This window comes from Sinocyclocheilus grahami, unplaced genomic scaffold (assembly GCF_001515645.1).
Source record: "Sinocyclocheilus grahami isolate Dianchi unplaced genomic scaffold, SAMN03320097.WGS_v1.1 scaffold621.1, whole genome shotgun sequence".
NCBI classification, from domain to species: domain Eukaryota; kingdom Metazoa; phylum Chordata; class Actinopteri; order Cypriniformes; family Cyprinidae; genus Sinocyclocheilus; species Sinocyclocheilus grahami.
In genome coordinates, this window is record NW_015505800.1 from 334,780 (window position 1) to 355,585 (window position 20,806).

A 20,806-nucleotide genomic window follows, 5' to 3' on the forward strand; every position below is an offset into this window, starting at 1 on the left:
CCCAATCGAAACATAATGCTTATATGACGCCACAAAAAAACAAGACATTCTCAGTATGCAACCCTCACAGCTTCCGTCACGTGAATATTTAAGAGATTTCGATCTTGGATGTGCAACGTGAAATATTTCTGTGGAAGCTATGACGTGTGGTGAGGTGTCTTTTTTTTTTTTTTTAATGAAAAGAAAATTTAGATCGTCACCTGTGCTGGCAGAGACAATAAGCTTAAACTGAGATACAGGAGTCACCCAGACGCTTCGGACCAGCGGCCAACCTGTCGATCCCCGATATCCCAGTGACCGCTTTCAGACCACTGGCTTCTCCCGGGGGAGGGGGGGAAGCGACACCTCGCTCACTGTTGCCATGCCGACTGCTTCATCTCTACGTACCATTCCACATCACCCAGGCATTGGTAAATGTAGCTGGTCGCTGTTAGTTGGTTGCAAGGGAAAAAAGAATTCAAGTTAATACCGCGTCCTTGATTTCAGATGAACAAATTTTCCTTTTCATCCTCTTTAAATTGTTTTCTAATTCATTCAGGAATTAAATTTAGATTAGAAAGTAATTAGCCACAATATAGCCCAATTGGAATCATATTCCCTTGAATGTTTTTTTTTTTACTTGCTCAGGTAATCAGAATATCCTGCTGTTACTACCAATTATGACTGATGAAGGAACTGAAAAGCTTTAAAATGGTTTAGAATAAAGCAAACAAAATTAAGACATCATATCAACGACAAACAGAAGTGCACAGACCACTCACAGTTAACATGTTTAAGTATACCTGAATCATTTATGATTTGAGGTGATGACGTTAAATGTTACTCAACGAAAAATAAATCAGTTAAGGTGGGAGGCTGCTTGCACAGGTAACGAACAGAGGAAACGTTGTGACAGAAACCCTGCGAGAATGAGCCATGCTTACCTTTTGCCTCGGAGCTGCCTTAAATGATGAAACACATTGATGACATCCCTTATTCGTCGAGGGGCTTCTTCGATCTTTGAAGCCAAGTTAATACAGGCCATGGCAACAATCTACAGAGAGAACAGACAAAGAAAGAGCTGTCAAAACACTATTACACAAGAATGCACGCAAGCATACATTAGTTGATAGACTGATAAAAATATAAACTTGTTAGCGGATATTACCATTTTGTGCTTTTAAGTAGTGAATTTGAGCAAATGTTTGTGAAACATGCATTTAATTTGTATCAGCCAATGGAAAAAAAAAAACTAAGGTCTACAACTATACACATTCTCAATAGGTCAATTATAACGAGAGCTGTGTGTATATCCTCCGGAGACCCAGCTATGGAGTTTTTGCCTCTGTAGTGGACATTATATTTTAGTGAATTTCTCGAAGACCTCACATGTCACAGTTTTAAAGGGGTCATATGATGCGATTTCAAGTTTTCCTTTCTCTTTGGAGTGTTACAAGCTGATTGTGCATAGATAAGATCCCTGAAGCTGCAAAGACTAAAGTCTCAAAACCAAAGAGATATTCTTTATCAAAGTTAAGACTCTGCCACGCCCCCCTAAAACGGCTTTTGGTAATTACAATTTAAATCTTGATTCATTTTCAAATTGTTTGTCATAAATCAACATCTCAGGAAAATGTTATGGGGTTTCAAATCAAAATATGACTTCCTGTTATGAAACAGGACATCATTTCATACTTGTCCACTGTAGAGGAACACCAGGACTAAAAGCATGTTTATTATACATTTTGGGAGATAAAATAATTGAATAGGAAAACAAATTATAAATCAATATTCTTATGAAATATTAGATATTATGAAAATCTGGCCAATTACTACTCCCATTATTACACTTCTTTTTTCAACATGCTGTCCCAACAGCACTTTAATACGCAAATTAGATACAGTATAGATAACATTGTGCTTAATGGGAAAACCAGTTTCTGGAATTTTTACACACATATTGCATAAAGCAGAACTGTATATCAAATCATTTTGTTATATATATTTTATAACATAGTTGAGAACCATCCTTAAACAAAGTTAGGTATAAAAAAATCCTGAAACCTAAATTGATTGGTGATAAAAAAAAAAATTCCCATTGTTTTTGCCTTGTCATGTCTATTCTTGTCATTTTATTTTTAGAAAAACTGAGTCCTGGTGTCCTCTACAGAGGACATAGCATAACATAATTTTTCAAAAATGTTATTTTACCATTTTTTTCTTATGCTCTAAACAATGAAAAGACATGAAAAAATGCTAAATTCACAAAGCTTTTTATTTCTGGTTCTCAGGAGGATATAACACCAACGTAGTGAGCTGTCTAACTAGACAGCAAGTCGCTGCTATTTGAAACCACGCCCGTTATAATTATCCTATTATGACGACAACGTTTAAAATAATATATACACCATTGAGCGATAGTTTTGGTTATAATCTGGTTGAATGTCATTACAGCACAGTAACGTTAGCTCAAACAACATGGCTGCCACCCGCATTGCTTGTAAATACGGCTTTATTCTCTTACCTCAAAACTGTGTTTCACGAAAGACTTCGAGTAGAAGAATCGATGAAAAAGCACTTGTCCGGTCGCCATGGCCACCTGAAACATAATTAGGATTAAATAAATTTTTATTATAAACGGCCCTGTTTCGTTTTCTAAAGCAACGTCCGCCATTTTGTTTTTGTCTAGCCGACGGACGCCGTTCGTGAAAACGTTCAAAATCACTGATATTGATCTCTAGATTAGGCACACGGTATACACTAACTTTAATTATAATTTATTTAGGGGGAAATTATTTTTGTTTAATTATTTTATTGGGTTACGGGTGCTTGTTTGATAGTGTCACATCGAAATTGCTTCATAATAATGGTTTATTTAAAGCCACCATAATTTGACAGCTTCACTTCATTAATCGTTTACGTAACGTTAGCTTGACAAACCGATTAATTACGTTACCTGCGGCAGTCGCAGCAGGATTCCGGCGGACTGGATGAGCTCGCAGCCCAGGATCCGCAGGTCTGTCTCGGTGGACAGGTCGAGGCCGTCCTGCATAGACGGGGTCGGGGAGAGATTTTCCTCTGGAATCAAAGAATTATCAATGGTGAGGAAGACTTCGGAATACACTTTATCCCCTATTAATATGCCCTCGCTATTAGCAGGCGCGTTTGCGGCGGGACCGGTGGCCATCGAGGCCTCCATGATCGCTGTCGTCGGAACCTGCCGAGGATGACCGAGTTTAGAAACAACAAAATCGTAACCCAGAGCGGAAAACAACACTGCTCATCGCTGCTTATGGGACAGCTCGCTGATTGGTGCGGAGATGTGTCATGTGACCTCAACAATCCAATCGCTGTCAGAGAACTGTTAGTTTATTCAACGCTGCAACCCACCATATTACTTTAAAGTACGTTTTTGTGCCCATAAATAATTATACGTTTTAAATATATTCCTGCTGGGGTTGTAAGCGCTCTGAAACAGGTAGTAATTATTAGATTTTAATTATTAGATTAAAATTACGATTTTATTTTTCACAGCGCCTCCTGCAAATGGAACTTATTGCATATGGAGGACGAAACCTGCAAAAACAATAAATAAATAAATACACAACTAAATAAATAAATATGCAAATAAATACATAAATGTGTGTATAAATACACACATTCTTGTTTAAATGCATATAGAAATAATTAAGCATGTGATTAAAGTAGGCAAATAAATAAAATAAATTGGTGGGCAAATGGAAAATGTTTAAGGAAATGCTAAACTCATCCTAACTATTTTCCTTTGATCACTCATTTATTTCTGAATGTAGTTCCACATTTATTTTTCCTCTGCACAACATGCTAATGAGAGGGTGTCAACCATGGACTTGGTCGGGTCTTGTGATAGCTGGGGGCGTAGCTTTCCCGCTGACGGGAGATGCATGGTGTAAATCCAGTATAGCCTAGTAAAGTCACTTTTGCCGTTCAACAGAGCAAAATACATAAAACACTGAGCTGTATTGTCCGTACAGTATCTGTGACTTTACAAACGACCCAACGAAATGGCCAGAGGTGTCATTTCCTGACGTAACCATGGTCATCGTGAGATTATACACTTTATCCGTGGAATAAGGACTCGTTCTTTTGATGGCAGCTAGTGTTTATTAGGATGGTTTTACCTGCTCGTTGTTTAGGTACGTGTAAGATAATTTTTATGCTCAGTAAACAGTCTTCTATAAGTCGATCTGCAGCAATCTTGCTCTCTCTTTATGGCGGGAGAACCAAATTAGTGACATACACAACACAAGGGAACATCTCAGTTGATTCTCAATTTATTATTGTACAAACAGAGGTTCATATACATCCTTGAGAACTGGTATGAAGTGGTTTAATCGAGGAACAGACAGTTGTTTCCCCATTAGTTATCAGAACAGAAAATACAGGTGACAAAATTATGTTAATAAGCAAATAACAGTTCAGTATTGCAATTAAGAGCTATGTAAGCATTAATATTTTACACTGGCCACTTAAATTCTTTTATGATTTAGCTCTCTCGTGATTATAACTACAAAACTAGCCCTATGAAAAAGTCAGATAATAATCAGTCACCTTGACTGATGAAGTTAATACGCATGCGCAGGCAAACGCTCAAGCACGTCACACACGATCCGCCTGCTCTTGCATAATTGACACCCTCTCATTAGCATGTAGCGCAGAGGGGGAAAAAATGTGGAACTACATTCAGAAATAAATGAGTGATCAAAGGAAAATAAATAAGATGAGTTTAGCATTTCCTTAAACATTTTCCATTTGCCCACCAATTTATATTATTTATTTGCCTACTTTCATCACATGTATAATTATTTCTATATGTATTTAAATTTATTTGTGTATTTATTTATTTATTGTTTTTGCAGGTTTCGTCCTCCATAATTCCAATACGTTACTATAAATGACGCTTGTACTTCCAGTGTTTTTTTTATTATGTCAGGATTGAACGTTGCTTTAACGTAAACCTCACGAACAGCAGATTTGTACACTTCCGCGGCCAAGCCGAGTAAAATGTGTTTTATTCACCTATAACATAAATGAATATATAAAACTCTCCACGTAACGTAATTACGCAGGAGCAAGCATAGCAGTTATCAACATAGTTTTGTTTCAAGGTTATGTGTATTCTGTCAAATTTAGGAAGAAACCTTTCTCAGGCAGTAACTATGTTGTTGAACTTATTGTTATTAATTTCTTTGTTTCGCATTACAATTTCTTTGTTCACTACACGAAATTCCTAACACTTTGCCTAGATTTGAAGTCTTCCTTGCTGAGATTTCCCATACTCTAATCTCCGAAACTCACATAACAAATTCCCTCAGCTTTTCTTGTCAATTGAAGTGTACTGTTTACTTGTTTGAAGTTTTCCTTCCTTTTTCATGTTAAGTTATTTGTATTACAATGCTGTGCTGTTTCTTTTATTATTTTTTTAATTTCTTTTTTATTTATTTATATTTTAAATAAAAACATACCATTATAGAGTTTATAATGCTGAAAATTGAGTCTATTCACAATAGTACACTTAGTGGGCTCATATACGTTGTTTTCTTGGCGAAGGTAAGTTATAGTTATACGCATATTAACAGTGTTGGGGGTAACGCATTACAAGTAACGTGAGTTACATAATCAGATTACGTACTTTTTCAAGTAACTAGTAAAGTAACGCATTACTTTTTAATTTACAAGAGAATATCTGAGTTACTTTTTCAAATAAGTAACGCAAGTTACTTTTTTTTCCCAATTTATTGATTGACAGCTCTCCTGTCCCCATGTTGAGAGAAATCAGAAGATGTTACTGTAGTTCTAAAATAAATATGAATATGCATTAATTCATCTCACTCACAAAAAAACAAAAAACATATTCAGTATTCCTCAAAATGAATAAAAAAATGCTCAGAATATGACGCAAACCTGCAATAATTAGTAATATGTGTAGGCCTATTTATTATCACATTTATATCACGTTTTATGTTTAGGCCGGTTTAGGCCTACTGTTAACCAGTGACTGGATTCTGACGGGAAGTTGACGCCCAGTGACGCTGATGACAGGAACTGAAACCTGTGTGCAGTACATATCAAAGCAAAGCCATAGGCAAAGCCAAACTTTTTAACTAACTGTCTGAACTGATATGAACGATCTCCTAGATATACATTTTTCTGGAACAATTTTTTGACAGTATTTACTGAAAAAGAACATGGTTACTCCCTGGAAAATAATGCATTTCTAACAAAATAAGTACATTTTAGATACATTACATTTTAAGTACATTTTACTCCATAATATCTAGCCAACTAACTCCCAAATTGCTCCTTTTGATGAAGTTCCCAATTTAGTGCTCTATAAACCTGAGGAAGCAACTTTGCTTAATTTATTTTTATAAATGCAGTCAGATACATTCCCTTTGGGAGAATATAAATGGTTATTTATCTCCTTTTGTAAAATGTGATTTAAACTTTGTTTGTATGTATTCCGTCCCCTTAGCATTTTGATGCAGTGCTGCAATTCTATGCAATAAAACTGATCTCAGCATTATACATTATGAAATTCTAATGTGTGCTTGAATTCATCTGTTTTATTAGAAATGGTCACCCCAGTGTATGAACGTCGAAGATGATTTTATTCCATATAGACCCTTAAAAATATAATACACTTTACGACAAAATATTATAGGCACTACAGTTATTACCAGAGGATTTATCAACCACCGTCAAAAACAAAAAACAAACATAAAATTAAGAATTTGTACCATGTCCCATAATTTCTAGTAATGGCCCTAGTCATAACTCATATAATCAGTAAGAGAGGGAACAAACAGTAGTTCCAGTTGCGGTCATATTTCTATAAAATTTCACAGGCAAAAAAAGGTCCGTTGTCAATGGAGTAGCGATGTATGAACCAAGCAGTTTTCTGTTGGTCAGTGCAGTAAATTTGTGTGACCAATTTGAACCCGAGCAAAATCTGTCAGGGCAAATCTTTTGTCCTCAAAGAAATTCTTGATTGCGTCGATTCCTATTAAAAAGACTGGATTTTGCCCATGAAAATTTGCCAAACAATGGTAAATGTGACCATACCTTTACACAATATATAAGTATTCTTGGAATGCCACTTGTCCTATCAAATCAGTGGACTCTAACTGTTGGAGAAGGCCCGTTCACACCAAGATGGTAACAATAAAGATAACTACAGGTGCATCTCAATAAATTAGAATGTCATGGAAAAATTTGCATTATGACTTCTTAAACCTCTCTAAACAATGTTTTAAAAAGTACCAGGTTGATATTATGAGCCATGCTTCGAATAAATTAGTAGTAGGACTTCTTACAGTCTATTACAGGGGTATAATCCTTTTTCTATTTTTTATGCTCCTAAACCAAACAAACAATGGTTGGTTGCTTTACATGTTGGTATTTTTAAAGCTGACCAGACTTTAAGCGCATAGTCAGTCACCTTCTTGTCTCCAGAGCAGGCACAGAGGTGCATGGCTGTGTGCCCGTTAGGACCCCTCATATTGGCATCTGCACCTCGGTGGAGCAGTAGCCTCACCCCCACCTCATTCCCCACCAACACCGCCAGCTGTAGGGGGCTCGTGCCCACACCTTCTCCTCCCTCTACGTCTGCCCCATTATCTAGCAGGAGCTCCGCCACATCCCCCCAGCCTCCAAAAATTGCCCAGTGCAGGGGTGTCCACTTATGAAAGTCCTGGGGGTTCGGTGAGGCCAAGTGCTGCAGCAGAACCCGAGCTGTGCCCAGGTGTCCGCTGGCTGCAGCCAGGTGAAGGGGCGTCTGGCCGGAGCAGGACCTCGCTGAATGTGACGCCCCCTTCTGGAGGAGAAAGTCTGTGGTCTCTGGGTTTCCTCCACTGCAGGAGCGATGCAGGGGAGTGCAGTTGAAGAAGTCCTGGCTATTTACCTCCACCTGGCCGGTTTGCAACAGGAACTTGATCAGCATGAGATGACCCTTAAAAGAGGCGTGGTGGACAGCTGTCCAACCATACGGGTCCCTGGAAGTACAAAATGGCCCAGTCAGCAAAAAAATGTCTATATATTTATTTCGGGAATAGCGCGCAACAAGCTTTTTCATGGTATTACACATTACTATTTTTACACTGGTATCTTTTGTTTCTAACATGTGTGACACTGTAATAATTCTTTATTTCAAAGGGACATGTCATGGAAAGTGTGACATAACGAACGTTATAGCAAAAATACTGTAGACAGAAAGGGGATAAGTGTAATTTTTTTCATATTAAAGTCAAAATATATAATTTGTGAATGAATTCTGTCATCATTTGTGACCCTGGACCACAAAACCAGTCTTAAGTCGCTGGGGTATATTTGTAGCAATAGCCCAAAAAAAACATAGTATGGGTCAAAATTATAGATATTTCTTTAATGCCAAAAATCATTAGGATATTAAGTAAAGATCATGTTCCATGAAGATATGTTGTACATTTCCTACTGTAAATATATCAAAACTTAATTTTTGATTAATAATATGCATTGCTAAGAACTTCATTTGAACAAATTTAAAGACAATTTTCTCAGTATTTAGATTTTTTTGCACCCTCAGATTCCAGATTTTCAAATAGTTGTATCTCGGCCAAATATTGTCCTATCCTAACAAACCATACATCAATGGAAAGCCTATTTATTCAGCTTTGAATGATGTATAAATCTCAATTTCAAAAAATTGACCCTTGATCTAAATCAATGGGACAAATGAACGGAAAAAATACTTTCAGAACCAAGGCTGCTGAAAAATTGGATGGGTGCATTACCACTCGATATGAGAGCAAAAACTTAACATGGAAAACTTTTCATGACACACAATGTAAGCTACAAAATCAGATCATTCAATGTGCAACATGGCTCCTTTAACAGGTTAAACGTGTAGTTCACCTGAAAAAATAGCATCATACATGTTTGGAATGACATGAAAATAATGGCAGTTTTTTTTGGATGAACTGTTGCTTTAACAATATAGATCACTAACTGGCAGTTAGCAGGCACGCCACATTCCAGCATGGTCTTGACTTGGTCCAGACATCCCTCCCAAGCAGCATAATGCAGTCTGCGCTCATCCAGGAGAGAGTGTCTGGGTTTGGGTCGACGATGGATCCTCCACTGTCTGGTCCCTGCTCTTGATCTAAATCAATGGGACAAATGAACGGAAAAAATACTTTCAGAACCAAGGCTGCCGAAAAATTGGATGGGTGCATTTCCACTCGATATGAGAGCAAAAGGCAGTTTTTTTTGGATGAACTGTTGCTTTAACAATATAGATCACTAACTGGCAGTTAGCAGGCACGCCACATTCCAGCATGGTCTTGACTTGGTCCAGACATCCCTCCCAAGCAGCATAATGCAGTCTGCGCTCATCCAGGAGAGAGTGTCTGGGTTTGGGTCGACGATGGATCCTCCACTGTCTGGTCCCTGCAGCCGTCCGGACCTTCCTCTCCACAGACCCTATAGACACAGAGTCATGGAGCTCCAACCACCTCCAGTGCACCTCTGGGCCTGCATGGGCCATGGCAGGAGGATAGTCTGTGGAAGACAAGGCCATGGCACAAAGTGGCACAAAAAAAAGAGAGAGAGCTTTATAAAGTACTCCTTTCATTTTCATTGCTCGTTAGTAAAGATAATACTGCACTAGAAGAGTATGGACAGTTGTACAAATTAGTTTCTGGGTAACTATACACTAATTCCACCAGGGGGGTGGTAAAAGTTTACAGCAGTTAGAAGATTCTCAGCCAGTTTGGTTACATCACTAATTTGGACTGTTACTGACCTACATTTGAAGTGCCATACATTTTTAATATGCGTAAATCGGAGTGGTTGCATAACCTGTAAAGTCATTGTCTCAATGTCTCCAAAATTTCTACATTGATCTTGATTGACTCTTCCGATCTGTTTTTCTGCTGTAATTCCATCTAGAGATACGGTTGTCATGGTAACAATGGCTGCAATTACTATTTTAGAGGTTTTCATTAACTTTACTGGCAGTCTGTCGTATAGAGGAGAAACAACACATGGAAAACATTTTAGTGATATTATTAGAATTTCATTGTAAGTCTATAGTTTTTCCCCCCACCCATTTTATCGCTCACCTGCCAAAAATTCTAAATCTCTCCACAACAAGCCACACATTCTGAGATATCATTTATGTCTGCAACACAAAGCTTAATACAAACTGTATGAGCAATAGTTTTAGTAATGCATGCCTTAAGTTTGTTTTAAATAAAAGTTGGTAATTTTTTTTAGTTCACCCAAAAATATAAATTCTGTCATCCTTTACTCACTATCATTTCATGCCAAACCTGTATGGCTTTCTTTCATTTGTGGATCTTTGAAGAATGTTGGTAATGCTGCTTTTGGTGACCACCGACATCCATTGTATGGGCCAAAAAAAGACATTTCTCTGAATCTTCGTTTATGTTCCACAGAAGAAAGTAAGTCATATAGATCTGGAATGACACAAGACTGAGTAAAATAATGACAGAATTTTCATTTTTGGGTGAACTTTTGTGCAGTTTGTGCACTCATACTGACAGATGAAAAGAGATGTAGTTTAAAAAGATAACAGTTTAAGTGTTCTGCTTAGTGTGAATGCATGTTCCATGTCAAGCTATGAGCCACAGGAGATCTGGAGGCGTGTACAGCCTGTCATGTCGTGGGAGTTCGGGATTATGTGGGCGGACAACTTTGCCCTTGCAAGACAGAAAAAATATTTTAAACACATGCAAATGCACAGATACACTGCTGTTGAGGAAGATTAATAACTAGACATCAAGTAAAATTATGCTATTTTGTTGCATTTACAGTGAAAATATTTGAGTCCTATTTCTTAGTAGTGGCTATTAAACTCCTATTTTAAATGATACCCCAAACAATTATCAGTTCATAAGATAACTTGCATCATTTCTTGTGTATTCAAATTAGCATTCACATAAATACACATTACCAGAGATTTGCTTTTCAATTTGCAGATCCGTCCAACCGAGTTGACTGGAAACGAGACAGAAGTTACCTGTGAGTGCCAGTTACTCCATGATGTCTTGCTTCTCTCCAGTGTGCTGATGAACAGATTTCTCAGGGTGACATAACATGTAAGTCCGGTCTTTCCACCCCCTCTGATATCGGTTAAGTATTTTATGTTCATCTGAGGTTGCTATGGTGAGAATAGGCTTTTAGAGCACTGTTATTGTATGATGGCACAGACACGAGAGAGAGAGAGAGAGAGAGAGAGAGAGAGAGAGAGAGAGAGAGAGAGGGTGGGGGGGCGCGCGCGTGATGGTACCGAGTTGACTGGAAACGAGACAGAAGTTACCTGTGAGTGCCAGTTACTCCATGATGTCTTGCTTCTCTCCAGTGTGCTGATGAACAGATTTCTCAGGGTGACATAACATGTAAGTCCGGTCTTTCCACCCCCTCTGATATCGGTTAAGTATTTTATGTTCATCTGAGGTTGCGAGGTTGCTAATAGGCTTTTAGAGCACTGTTATTGTATGATGGCACAGACACGAGAGAGAGAGAGAGAGAGAGAGAGAGAGAGAGAGAGAGGTTGGGGCTGCGCATGCCTGATGGTTACTGTGGCACAATTAAATACACACTGCACACTGTCTCTTTTACTGTATTCTGTACACTTTAAATTGTGCTATAAACCTATTATCATGGTCATTTTGCCTATTGTGAGATCACAATTCAATGCATTTGTTATGTTTGGAATGAGTATACTAAACCATTAGGTTTCCATCAGGGTTGCACCATGAAGAAATGACTTGAGAAATGCCTTTTAACTTCAAATTCAATGCCTGAATGAATTGAGGTATAGCAAATGGGTTGCAGAATTGCAATTCAATTTGAATTTAAGGAAGCAGAATTTAAATAGAATTAAATTCATATAACTGCTGTAAGTGTAGGATTTTGGTGGCAAAATTAAATGGCTCTTAAAGGGTTAGCTCACCCAGAAATGAAAATTAGCCCATAAATTACTCCCTTACTTACCCTCAAGTCATCCTAGGTGTATATGACTTTCTTCTTTCAGACGAATCCAGTCAGAGTTATATAAAAAATTGTCTTTGATCTTTCAAGCTGTTTCATAGCACTCAGCGGGTGTTGCATGCATCAGTCCAAAAGCAGTTAAATAAAAAGCGCCCATCCATAAAAAAAGTGTCTCACACGGCTCCGGGGGGGTGAACAAAGGCCTTCTGTAGCGAATCGATGCGTTTTTGTAAGAAATATATCCATATTCAAAACGTAATAATCACTTTAATGTAGCTTGCGTTCACTGTTGTACACTGGAAGCAGTTCCGGGCGGATGACGTATGAGGTCGGCGCTGTGCATGCGCCGGTGAGTCTCGTGAAGATCAACGTTTGTTAACAGGAGCAAAGGAAGCAAAGTTTCCTTACTTTAGCAAAGGAAAACCAGTCTCCTCTTGGCTTATATCGAAATCCTTTGACATTATTCTTTATAAATCCTCGTTTTGTACTTCTAATTAGTGACTGTTGTTTTGTTTTGATCTCTCCACTGCGTTTCTGCATGCGTCACATCTGAGCGGCGCATGCGCAAAGCCGACCTCATACGTCATCCACCCGGAGCTGCTTCTGTGTTCAACAGTGAGCGCAAGCTACATTAAAGTTATTATTATGTTTTGAATAAGGATATTTTTCTTACAAAAACGCATTGATTCACTACAGAAGGCCTTTGTTCACCCCCCGGAGCCGTGTGAGACACTTTTTTTATGGATGGGCGCATTTTATTTAACTGCTTTTGGACTGATGCATGCCACACCCGCCGAGTGCCATGAAACAGCTTGAAAGATCAAAGACAATTTTTAATATAACTCCGACTGGATTCGTCTGAAAGAGGAAAGTCATATACACCTAGGATGACTTGAGGGTGAGTAATTTATGGGCTAATTTTCATTTTTGGGTGAACTAACCCTTTTTTAAGTGTTGTGACAGAACTGGACATCATAACACATCTGTTCTACATATCATGGAATACATTTGTGTATTTTTGCATATTTAATTATGCAGTTTCCATGTCTTTCCAGTGAGTCAAGTTTTCACACAACATGTTGGACTAATGAAATTAATTTGCTGCCTGACAGTGTTAAATTACATAATTCAGTAAATGCCTGTTGTTTGTGGGCTGTTCAATTTAATTTCACATTCATGAATCAAAAGACGGACACTTTATAAATTCATAATTTTTCTCGTTTTGATTAAATGTCCTAAATCTGTGCAAACATAATGTCTCTTAGACATTGCATTGATTTTATTATTTATTTATTTACTTTTAGAATTCATGCCTTGTTTGTACATCTATAATACTAAAATTAAGTGTGAAATAACAGCATATGTAGGCAGCAATGATTGATCTTCATATGTATTTTTGAAAGAGACTAAGAAATGTGCTTAACAATCGGTTTATATATAATGTTTATATACAATTTTTGTATGCAAATACAAACAGTATTTATACTTTTTATATATATAAATAGCATTACAATGCAATATAACTGTGGTTACAATTATTCATGAGATCATATGATGTTATAAGGGGCATTAAAATAATGCATAAAAAATAATTTGACAATGCATTGCATATACAGGCTTCTAGTTAAGTATTACCGTTGTTTTATCTTTGTGAACTATGCCTTTAAATGCTCAAACTACTTTTCCTCAAAGATTTACTAAAACAAAATATAACATTATATTATAAATTGTAAATATATACAGTATATTTAATGCTGAAATGTTGCTGCAACCTGTCGCATATACTTCTCTTGAAATTCCTTCGGAGAAATATAAAGGAGCAAAGCGAATGTTGATACAGTAATATAAAATTAAGGTGATTGTGCATCTCAGATCATATGGCTTTTGAAGAATTTGATTAAATAACAGAGTTAATATACTGAGATCTTTGACTTTTGATGGCAGACATTAGCATTTAAACAGTTCTGAGCACAGTTTGAGATGTGAGATTACTGAGATTACCTTATTATTTCACAAATGTCTTTGAAGTTGGTAAACAACAGCAGATCATAGATAGTCTGGTAAAGTTTGTGTAATGAAATCATATGGTCTTGTCATGCTCAGTTTGTAAAGGAGTTCACATTTCCATGTCAGACAGGTTTTATTTAAGACTTCCCGTTGTTCAGTGGTCTTCAGGCATAAATCGGTCACCATACAAATGTGTAACAAACTATTTCTTGACATCCAAGACATGAATATGACACCATCTTTCCTGCATCTTATTTGCGCTTTGAGCATTGAATCAAATGTTGTGCTAAGGGCTGTTTTTTATGGGCATCAGGGGAGTCACATCAAGAGCACATTATGTTTGTTTGGTTTCCCAGCAGGTTTCTGCCATTGACCTTCATCAAAGTACATGCACTGACCCACAAGAGGGCACTGTCTGTCTAGCAAAGATTTATTATTACACTGAACCATTAGAGGTGCTGTTTTAAACATTCATTAACTTGCTCATCCAGGAGTCAGTCTTATATTAGAACATTATATTAGTACCTCAGTCGGTCCAGTGTGACTTAATGTTATATGCATATAATGTCGTCTATGCGCACAGTTCCAACCAACCACACCTGTTTTGCACTGTATCTGATGATTCCATGTTCAACTTCTGAGATGTGACATTTCTGTGTCTTACGTACTGCTTTGTTTTAGTAAATCTTTGAGGAAAAGTAGTTTGAGCATTTAAAGGCATAGTTCACAAAGATAAAACAACGGTAACACTTAACTAGAAGCCTGTATATGCAATGCATTATAAACGTATTTTTAATGCATTATTTTAATGCACCTTATAACATCATATGATCCCATGAATAATTGTAATCACAGTTATAATGCATTATAATGCTATTTATATATATAAAAAGTATAATGACAAACAACCAATTTCAGATGTAACAAGGAATCTGCTAATATTATAATGTGTTTTAACTTTGGTAACAACTATTATTGAAAATAGACTATAATGCATTACAACATAAATGATGAAACTGAGTTTTCTTTGAAATTCAAAGAAAGTGTGAACAAAACAAACAAAAAAATTACATGACAATTAGGTAAAAATCTGTAATCAAAAACTGATATAAAACTGCTGAATAAGAGAAAAACAACTTGTTTTAAAAACAAAACTGCATGAATTAGATATACAGTACATATTAACCCCCATGGTTATAAGCGAGTGCGATAATTTCTCGAAAGCCTTTCAGGTTTAATATGTGCGGACATAATCCATGTTAGAATGATTCATAAACCAACCTCTGAAACTAGCCAGCCTGTTGGTATGCAGGGGTTCAGCTCCTAAAATCTGGCAAAGCTTTCACAGAACGTCACGTTCATGTTATTTAACCGCTCCACTGACACAGCAATTCCTGTTAAGAGCTCTAACAGATGGATTGAGTCAATGGCTGGATGATAATTCAAACATCATATTCTAAAAGTACAGAGCATGCAGGTCACTGAACGGACATGTATAGGTGCAGAGAACATATAGTTTAGAGAAGAATGTGCGTCTTTCAGAAATCAAATGACAAATGTGCCTGGATGATGTTGTTTATGATACTAATGAGTAGTGTGGGAATTACACAATGGCTTTCAAGGGGATTGACTTTAGAAATGTAGGGAACAATCCACAGTCCAAACAAAACTACGTTTTTGTGATACAGAAATTTACCATAAAGTGATAAATGACAGCATTAACAACACATTCTCATGGAAATTCATAACTATTTAAGTTTTGGCAAATTGTACATTTTTATACGATCAGCTAATGCCCCAGTGACAGTTATGTTTAAGAGCTTACCTTAATATTTACTGTTTTTTTTTTCTCTAAAAATTATTATGAAATCGCCACCTCGTAAAATAGTTATGTTTTTCAATGAGATTGAGTTGGTAATAATGTTTTGTCAATGCTGATATGGTAACCTCCTCAAATGAACATGAACATGAATAAAAAATAAGAAAGGTAAATTGCAACATTTTATCTCACAATTAAGACTTTTTCCCTTGGAATTCTGAGTTTACATCTTACTTTTTTATTTTTTTTGCAATTCTGACAAATAGTCAGATGCTAGATATAAACTTGCAATTATAAAAACAAAATTATAAATTGTGAAATAAACTCTCAATCCCGAGAAAATAAGTCAGCACATGTGTGATAAAAATGTGCAATTGCCATTTTTATTTTGTATTTAAAAAAAAACAATTACGAGATGTAAACACTTTAAAAAAAGTGTCAGAATTGCGAGATGTAAACTCAGAATTTTGAGAAAAAGTCATAATTCCGATACATAAACTTGCAATTCTAAGAAGAAAAGTCTGAACTGTGAAATATAAATTAAGAAAATCGTAAGAAAAATAAAAATAACTAAGAAAAATTGCAGGATATAAACTCAGATTTTAAAAAAGAACAGAATTGCGAGATGTAAACTCAGAATGTTGAGAAAAAAAGGGTCAAAATTGTGAGATGCAAACTCAGTTCTGAGAAAAAAAGTCATAATTGTGAGATATAAATGTGTAAACTCTGAATCATGATATCTTGCAATTCTGACTTTTTTTCCTCAGAATTATGAATTAACATCCTGTAATTCTGTGATTATATCGCACAGGCAAGAATGATTTTATCTATGTAATGAATCTCACATTATACAACGCCAAGTTGTTGCATCATAGAAGTTTTTGGGATTGTGCACTACCTGTACTTAATGCTCATGTATCACATTCCTGCATGTACTTTACAGAGTTAAAGCGGTATGTGTCGGCTTTATTTTGTTATTTACTTGAAATGTTACATTCAAGTCACAAATAAGCCTCTCTGGAGCCAGGAGTCTAATCAGGTAGAGTCAACACGCTACAGAAAAGCACAATTTGAGGTAATTAAGACACATGCAGGACCCCACAGGGCCTCAAAGCAAATCACAGCCAGAGGACCTCCTCAGAATTATGAATTAACATCCTGTAATTCTGTGATTATATCGCACAGGCAAGAATGATTTTATCTATGTAATGAATCTCACATTATACAACGCCAAGTTGTTGCATCATAGGAGTTTTTGGGATTGTGCACTACCTGTACTTAATGCTCATATATCACATTCCTGCATGTACTTTACAGAGTTAAAGCGGTATGTGTCGGCTTTATTTTGTTATTTACTTGAAATGTTACATTCAAGTCACAAATAAGCCTCTCTGGAGCCAGGAGTCTAATCAGGTAGAGTCAACACGCTACAGAAAAGCACAATTTGAGGTAATTAAGACACATGCAGGACCCCACAGGGCCTCAAAGCAAATCACAGCCAGAGGACCCAATTGAAAACACATGCTGCCTCTCTTTTAGTGTACGCCGACTCATGCGGTTTCTTCATCTCTTCACTTTTGTCCCACTCAAGGATTTTTACATGTATTTGATTTGATTCTAATGCAATTTCCAAATCTTTTATATGTTATTATTAAGTGTTTCGTTTCTCTATTCATCCCCCTCGGTCTTCAGGGACCCTCTGAACAACAGTCGATTCTGGAATTTATTGAAGAGACTGTGCGTAACTGACTAAAAACAAACAAAGATGTATCATCCATGAAGAAAAGATTTTCTGCAAGTGACGGATTTCGATTCACTGTGGTTTTAAAGCGATGAATCCCAGACGTGTCTTGGCACCACAAATGTCCAAAAACAACTCATCGCAGAGTGGGACATGTGTCTCTAAGGGGGAGGAAACATCTGAAATTCAATTGCACATTGTTATTAATACTTTGAAGTGCACAGTGCTGTGGAAGTGACAAAACATCTTAAAAGAAGAGGATCATATTTAAGACATTGTTTTTATTTAGATGGCTCTATAGCAGCTTGCATGTGCAACATAAGGCATCTTTACACTGCTGAGTTAAGGCTGCTCTGTGCCTGCTTAAAATTATGTGTGAATATAATGCCACATAAAAGCCGGATCAAATTATGCTTGCTCTGACCCACCTCAGCCCCTAGTATCACAGTATACAGTTGAAATTGCTGTGCGAATGCATTTATGCCACCTCTGACAGCCTTAAACAGTTTGTGTAAAGACACCTTATTTGCTCTTCAGAAGCGCTTCTGTGCTACCTTTACAGTGTAACTTTGGCATTAGATTAGAAGAGCACCCATGCAAAATAGCATGAACATATACAAGATGATATTTTCAGAGGAGATGGTAACCATAACCCTTTGACATCCAGTCAGCACCTCATCTGTGAATACACAATGCCCAGACGGCCAATGATCACTGATCTTTCCTACAGATTGGGCTCATCTCTCATCTCTCATTCTTATTTTTTAATTTCTTATAGATTTATGACATTAGCTATAGCATGCAGTCATAGGAACACAAATCTCCAGAGTTCCAGACACGACAAGCATGCATAGTCCAGCTTCAAAAAATAACCAGACATTGATATACGACTTTAGCTAACAGTTCTGGACTTCGAATATAGCCTGCATGCCAAATGTAATATATAGCTCTGCTCCAAAACGGGCCCATAGCGAGTTGCCTAGGAACACTCTAAAAAATCCTGGGTTATTTTTTTAACCCAAATGCTGGGTTGAGCATTTTTTTGGGTTATTTTTTCAGTGTTTGGGTAGTTTTTGTGTTACCCAGCTCCTGGGTCAGACATAACAACCCAATGTTTGGGTAGTTTTTGTGTTACTCAGTTCCTGGGTAACCCAGCGGTTGAGTTATTTATCGCGGAGATTTTTGCCTTCTCTTCTGTAGAGAACAGTTCTAAGCGCCATCGAATTGATGCATTTCTTCAGTAAAATACAGGTTTGTGTACATTTGATTTTATATATAAAATCGTTACTGTGCTGTATATCGTTCAATTTCATGCAGAGCAACATACTACACTCTAGAAAATGCTGGGTTAAATACAACCCAGTGCTGGGTAAAATAGGGACAAACCCAGCAATTGGGTTGTTTTGACCCAGCAGTTGGGTTACTACCCAGAAGGTTGGGTTAAACATTTAACCCAACCGCTGGGTCAAAACAGCCCAATTGCTGGGTTTGTCCCTATTTTACCCAGCACTGGGTTGTATTTAACCCAGCATTTTTTAGAGTGTAGGAGCGCGGTGTAATCACCTAACGTCGGTCTTATCGCGTGATGTAAAAGCCTGATACTCTGCATAAAATAAACGATTCTATTCATAAAGATACAGAATACAAATACTTAAAATATTTCCTCAGAGCTGTTTACTGTTTGTTTTGGACAGGTTATGAAGGCAGTGGCAGTATAGTTCGGCTATGAGTGAAACGCAGGGCGGCGGTCTCAGCCGTGAGCAGTTCCCCCACCGAACACGACTCCAGCTCGGGCACGAGAGCCAGCGCCGTTACGGTGGAAACAGAATAACAGACTGGTCGTTTACACGTGAATTACTTCTGTTTAATGTTTAATATTTACTTTTGATGTTTGTTAAACGAGTTTAAATAGGCAATATGTACAGTATACATACAAATGATAAACAATGCTGTAAATGATAAATAAAGGAAAATAAAGGAAGTTATCATGCAAACCAGTGGTTGTGTGGAGTATTTTACAAAAGTTTAGTGGATTTAAGTTAATCTGTAAACATTATTTCATGTATAAAGTAAAAAATAAGCTATATTATAATAAAAATTTATCAACCCATTAGCTGGGTTAAATCAACCCATTATGATGGGTTAAATAAACAACCCAATTTGCTGGGTAAAATTAACCCCATATGTGTTCTGTCCTATATTTACCCAGCCCTTGGGTTAAAAACAACCCAAATTGGGTTGTTTTTAACCCAGTGTTTTTTAGAGTGAAGTTGCATGAAAACCTTAAAAGATTTAGAAATGTTCCTAATCTAATATGCATACAATACATACGACAGATATAAATAATACATTTCTATTTAAGTTAAACCATTTTATCTATGTTTTTTAGTATTTAATGATTATATGTATATCAATTCTTTCTTGTCCGTCATCTTTGATGGATTTTTTTCTTCACTCATATTGCATCATGACCTTTCTGTGAAGGATACTCATAAAGCTGCCTTAAAAACATCTAAAATGTGTGTGGTTGTGTGTGTGTGTGAGAGAGAGAGAGAGAGAGAGAGAGAGAGAGAGAGAGAGAGAGAGAGAGAGAGAGAATGTGAGAGAGAATAATACATTTCTATTTAAGTTAAACCATTTTATCTATGTTTTTTAGTATTTAATGATTATATGTATATCAATTCTTTCTTGTCCGTCATCTTTGATGGATTTTTTTCTTCACTCATATTGCATCATGACCTTTCTGTGAAGGATACTCATAAAGCTGCCTTAAAAACATCTAAAATGTGTGTGAGAGAGAGAGAGAGAGAGAGAGAGAGAGAGAGAGATGACACCTCATATGCTATTTCAGGAATACTCTTCGCAAGAATTTAAAGTGAGATGCAATTTAACAGCTTATCATTCAGATTTTAACATTTCAAGACTGGAGTTTATTTGATCTAAAAGTGGCATCAAGGGCTGCTTGGAATGATGAAGAGGAAGATTTATCGAAGTTCTTCTTCACTTATGAGACCACTTTTCCAGGCACAAACCAAAATGCACCCGAGCGGAAAGAAAAACGCAAGCAGACCAGACCAGTCGAAGACAATAAATACTAGTAGCAGCAGACAGTCTCTGACAGAACTGCTTTAACCCTCATTTAAACACATCTGAGCTTTTTTTCTGATATTCTTTTACAAATGAACTGTAATCAACTTTTTTTCCCAGTGCAGTTCCCAGTTTTCTGC

General features: G+C 36.9%; 2 protein-coding genes across 2 annotated transcripts in view; both read right to left on the minus strand.

The window, feature by feature from the left end:
* The window catches only part of LOC107557837 (cyclin-L1-like), an 11,863-nt gene extending 8,599 nt beyond the window's left edge, over window positions 1–3,264 (minus strand). Inside the window, exons 1-3 of the mRNA XM_016241389.1 lie at window positions 2,936–3,264; window positions 2,504–2,578; window positions 924–1,033 (exon numbers count right to left, since the gene is read on the minus strand). Of these exons, the coding sequence (XP_016096875.1) occupies window positions 924–1,033; window positions 2,504–2,578; window positions 2,936–3,178 (428 nt within the window). The 5' untranslated portion in view covers window positions 3,179–3,264. The remainder of the gene's footprint in view (window positions 1–923; window positions 1,034–2,503; window positions 2,579–2,935) is intronic.
* A 2,719-nt stretch (window positions 3,265–5,983) lies between these two features.
* Window positions 5,984–9,140, minus strand: LOC107557817 (ankyrin repeat domain-containing protein 65-like). The gene is made up of 3 exons (XM_016241367.1): window positions 9,005–9,140; window positions 7,460–8,012; window positions 5,984–6,070 (listed from the first exon to the last, which is right to left on the minus strand). The coding sequence occupies exons 1-3, from the start codon at window positions 9,034–9,036 to the stop codon at window positions 5,984–5,986; spliced, it is 672 nt and encodes a 223-aa protein (XP_016096853.1). The 5' UTR covers window positions 9,037–9,140.
* Between the last annotated feature and the right edge of the window lie 11,666 nt (window positions 9,141–20,806).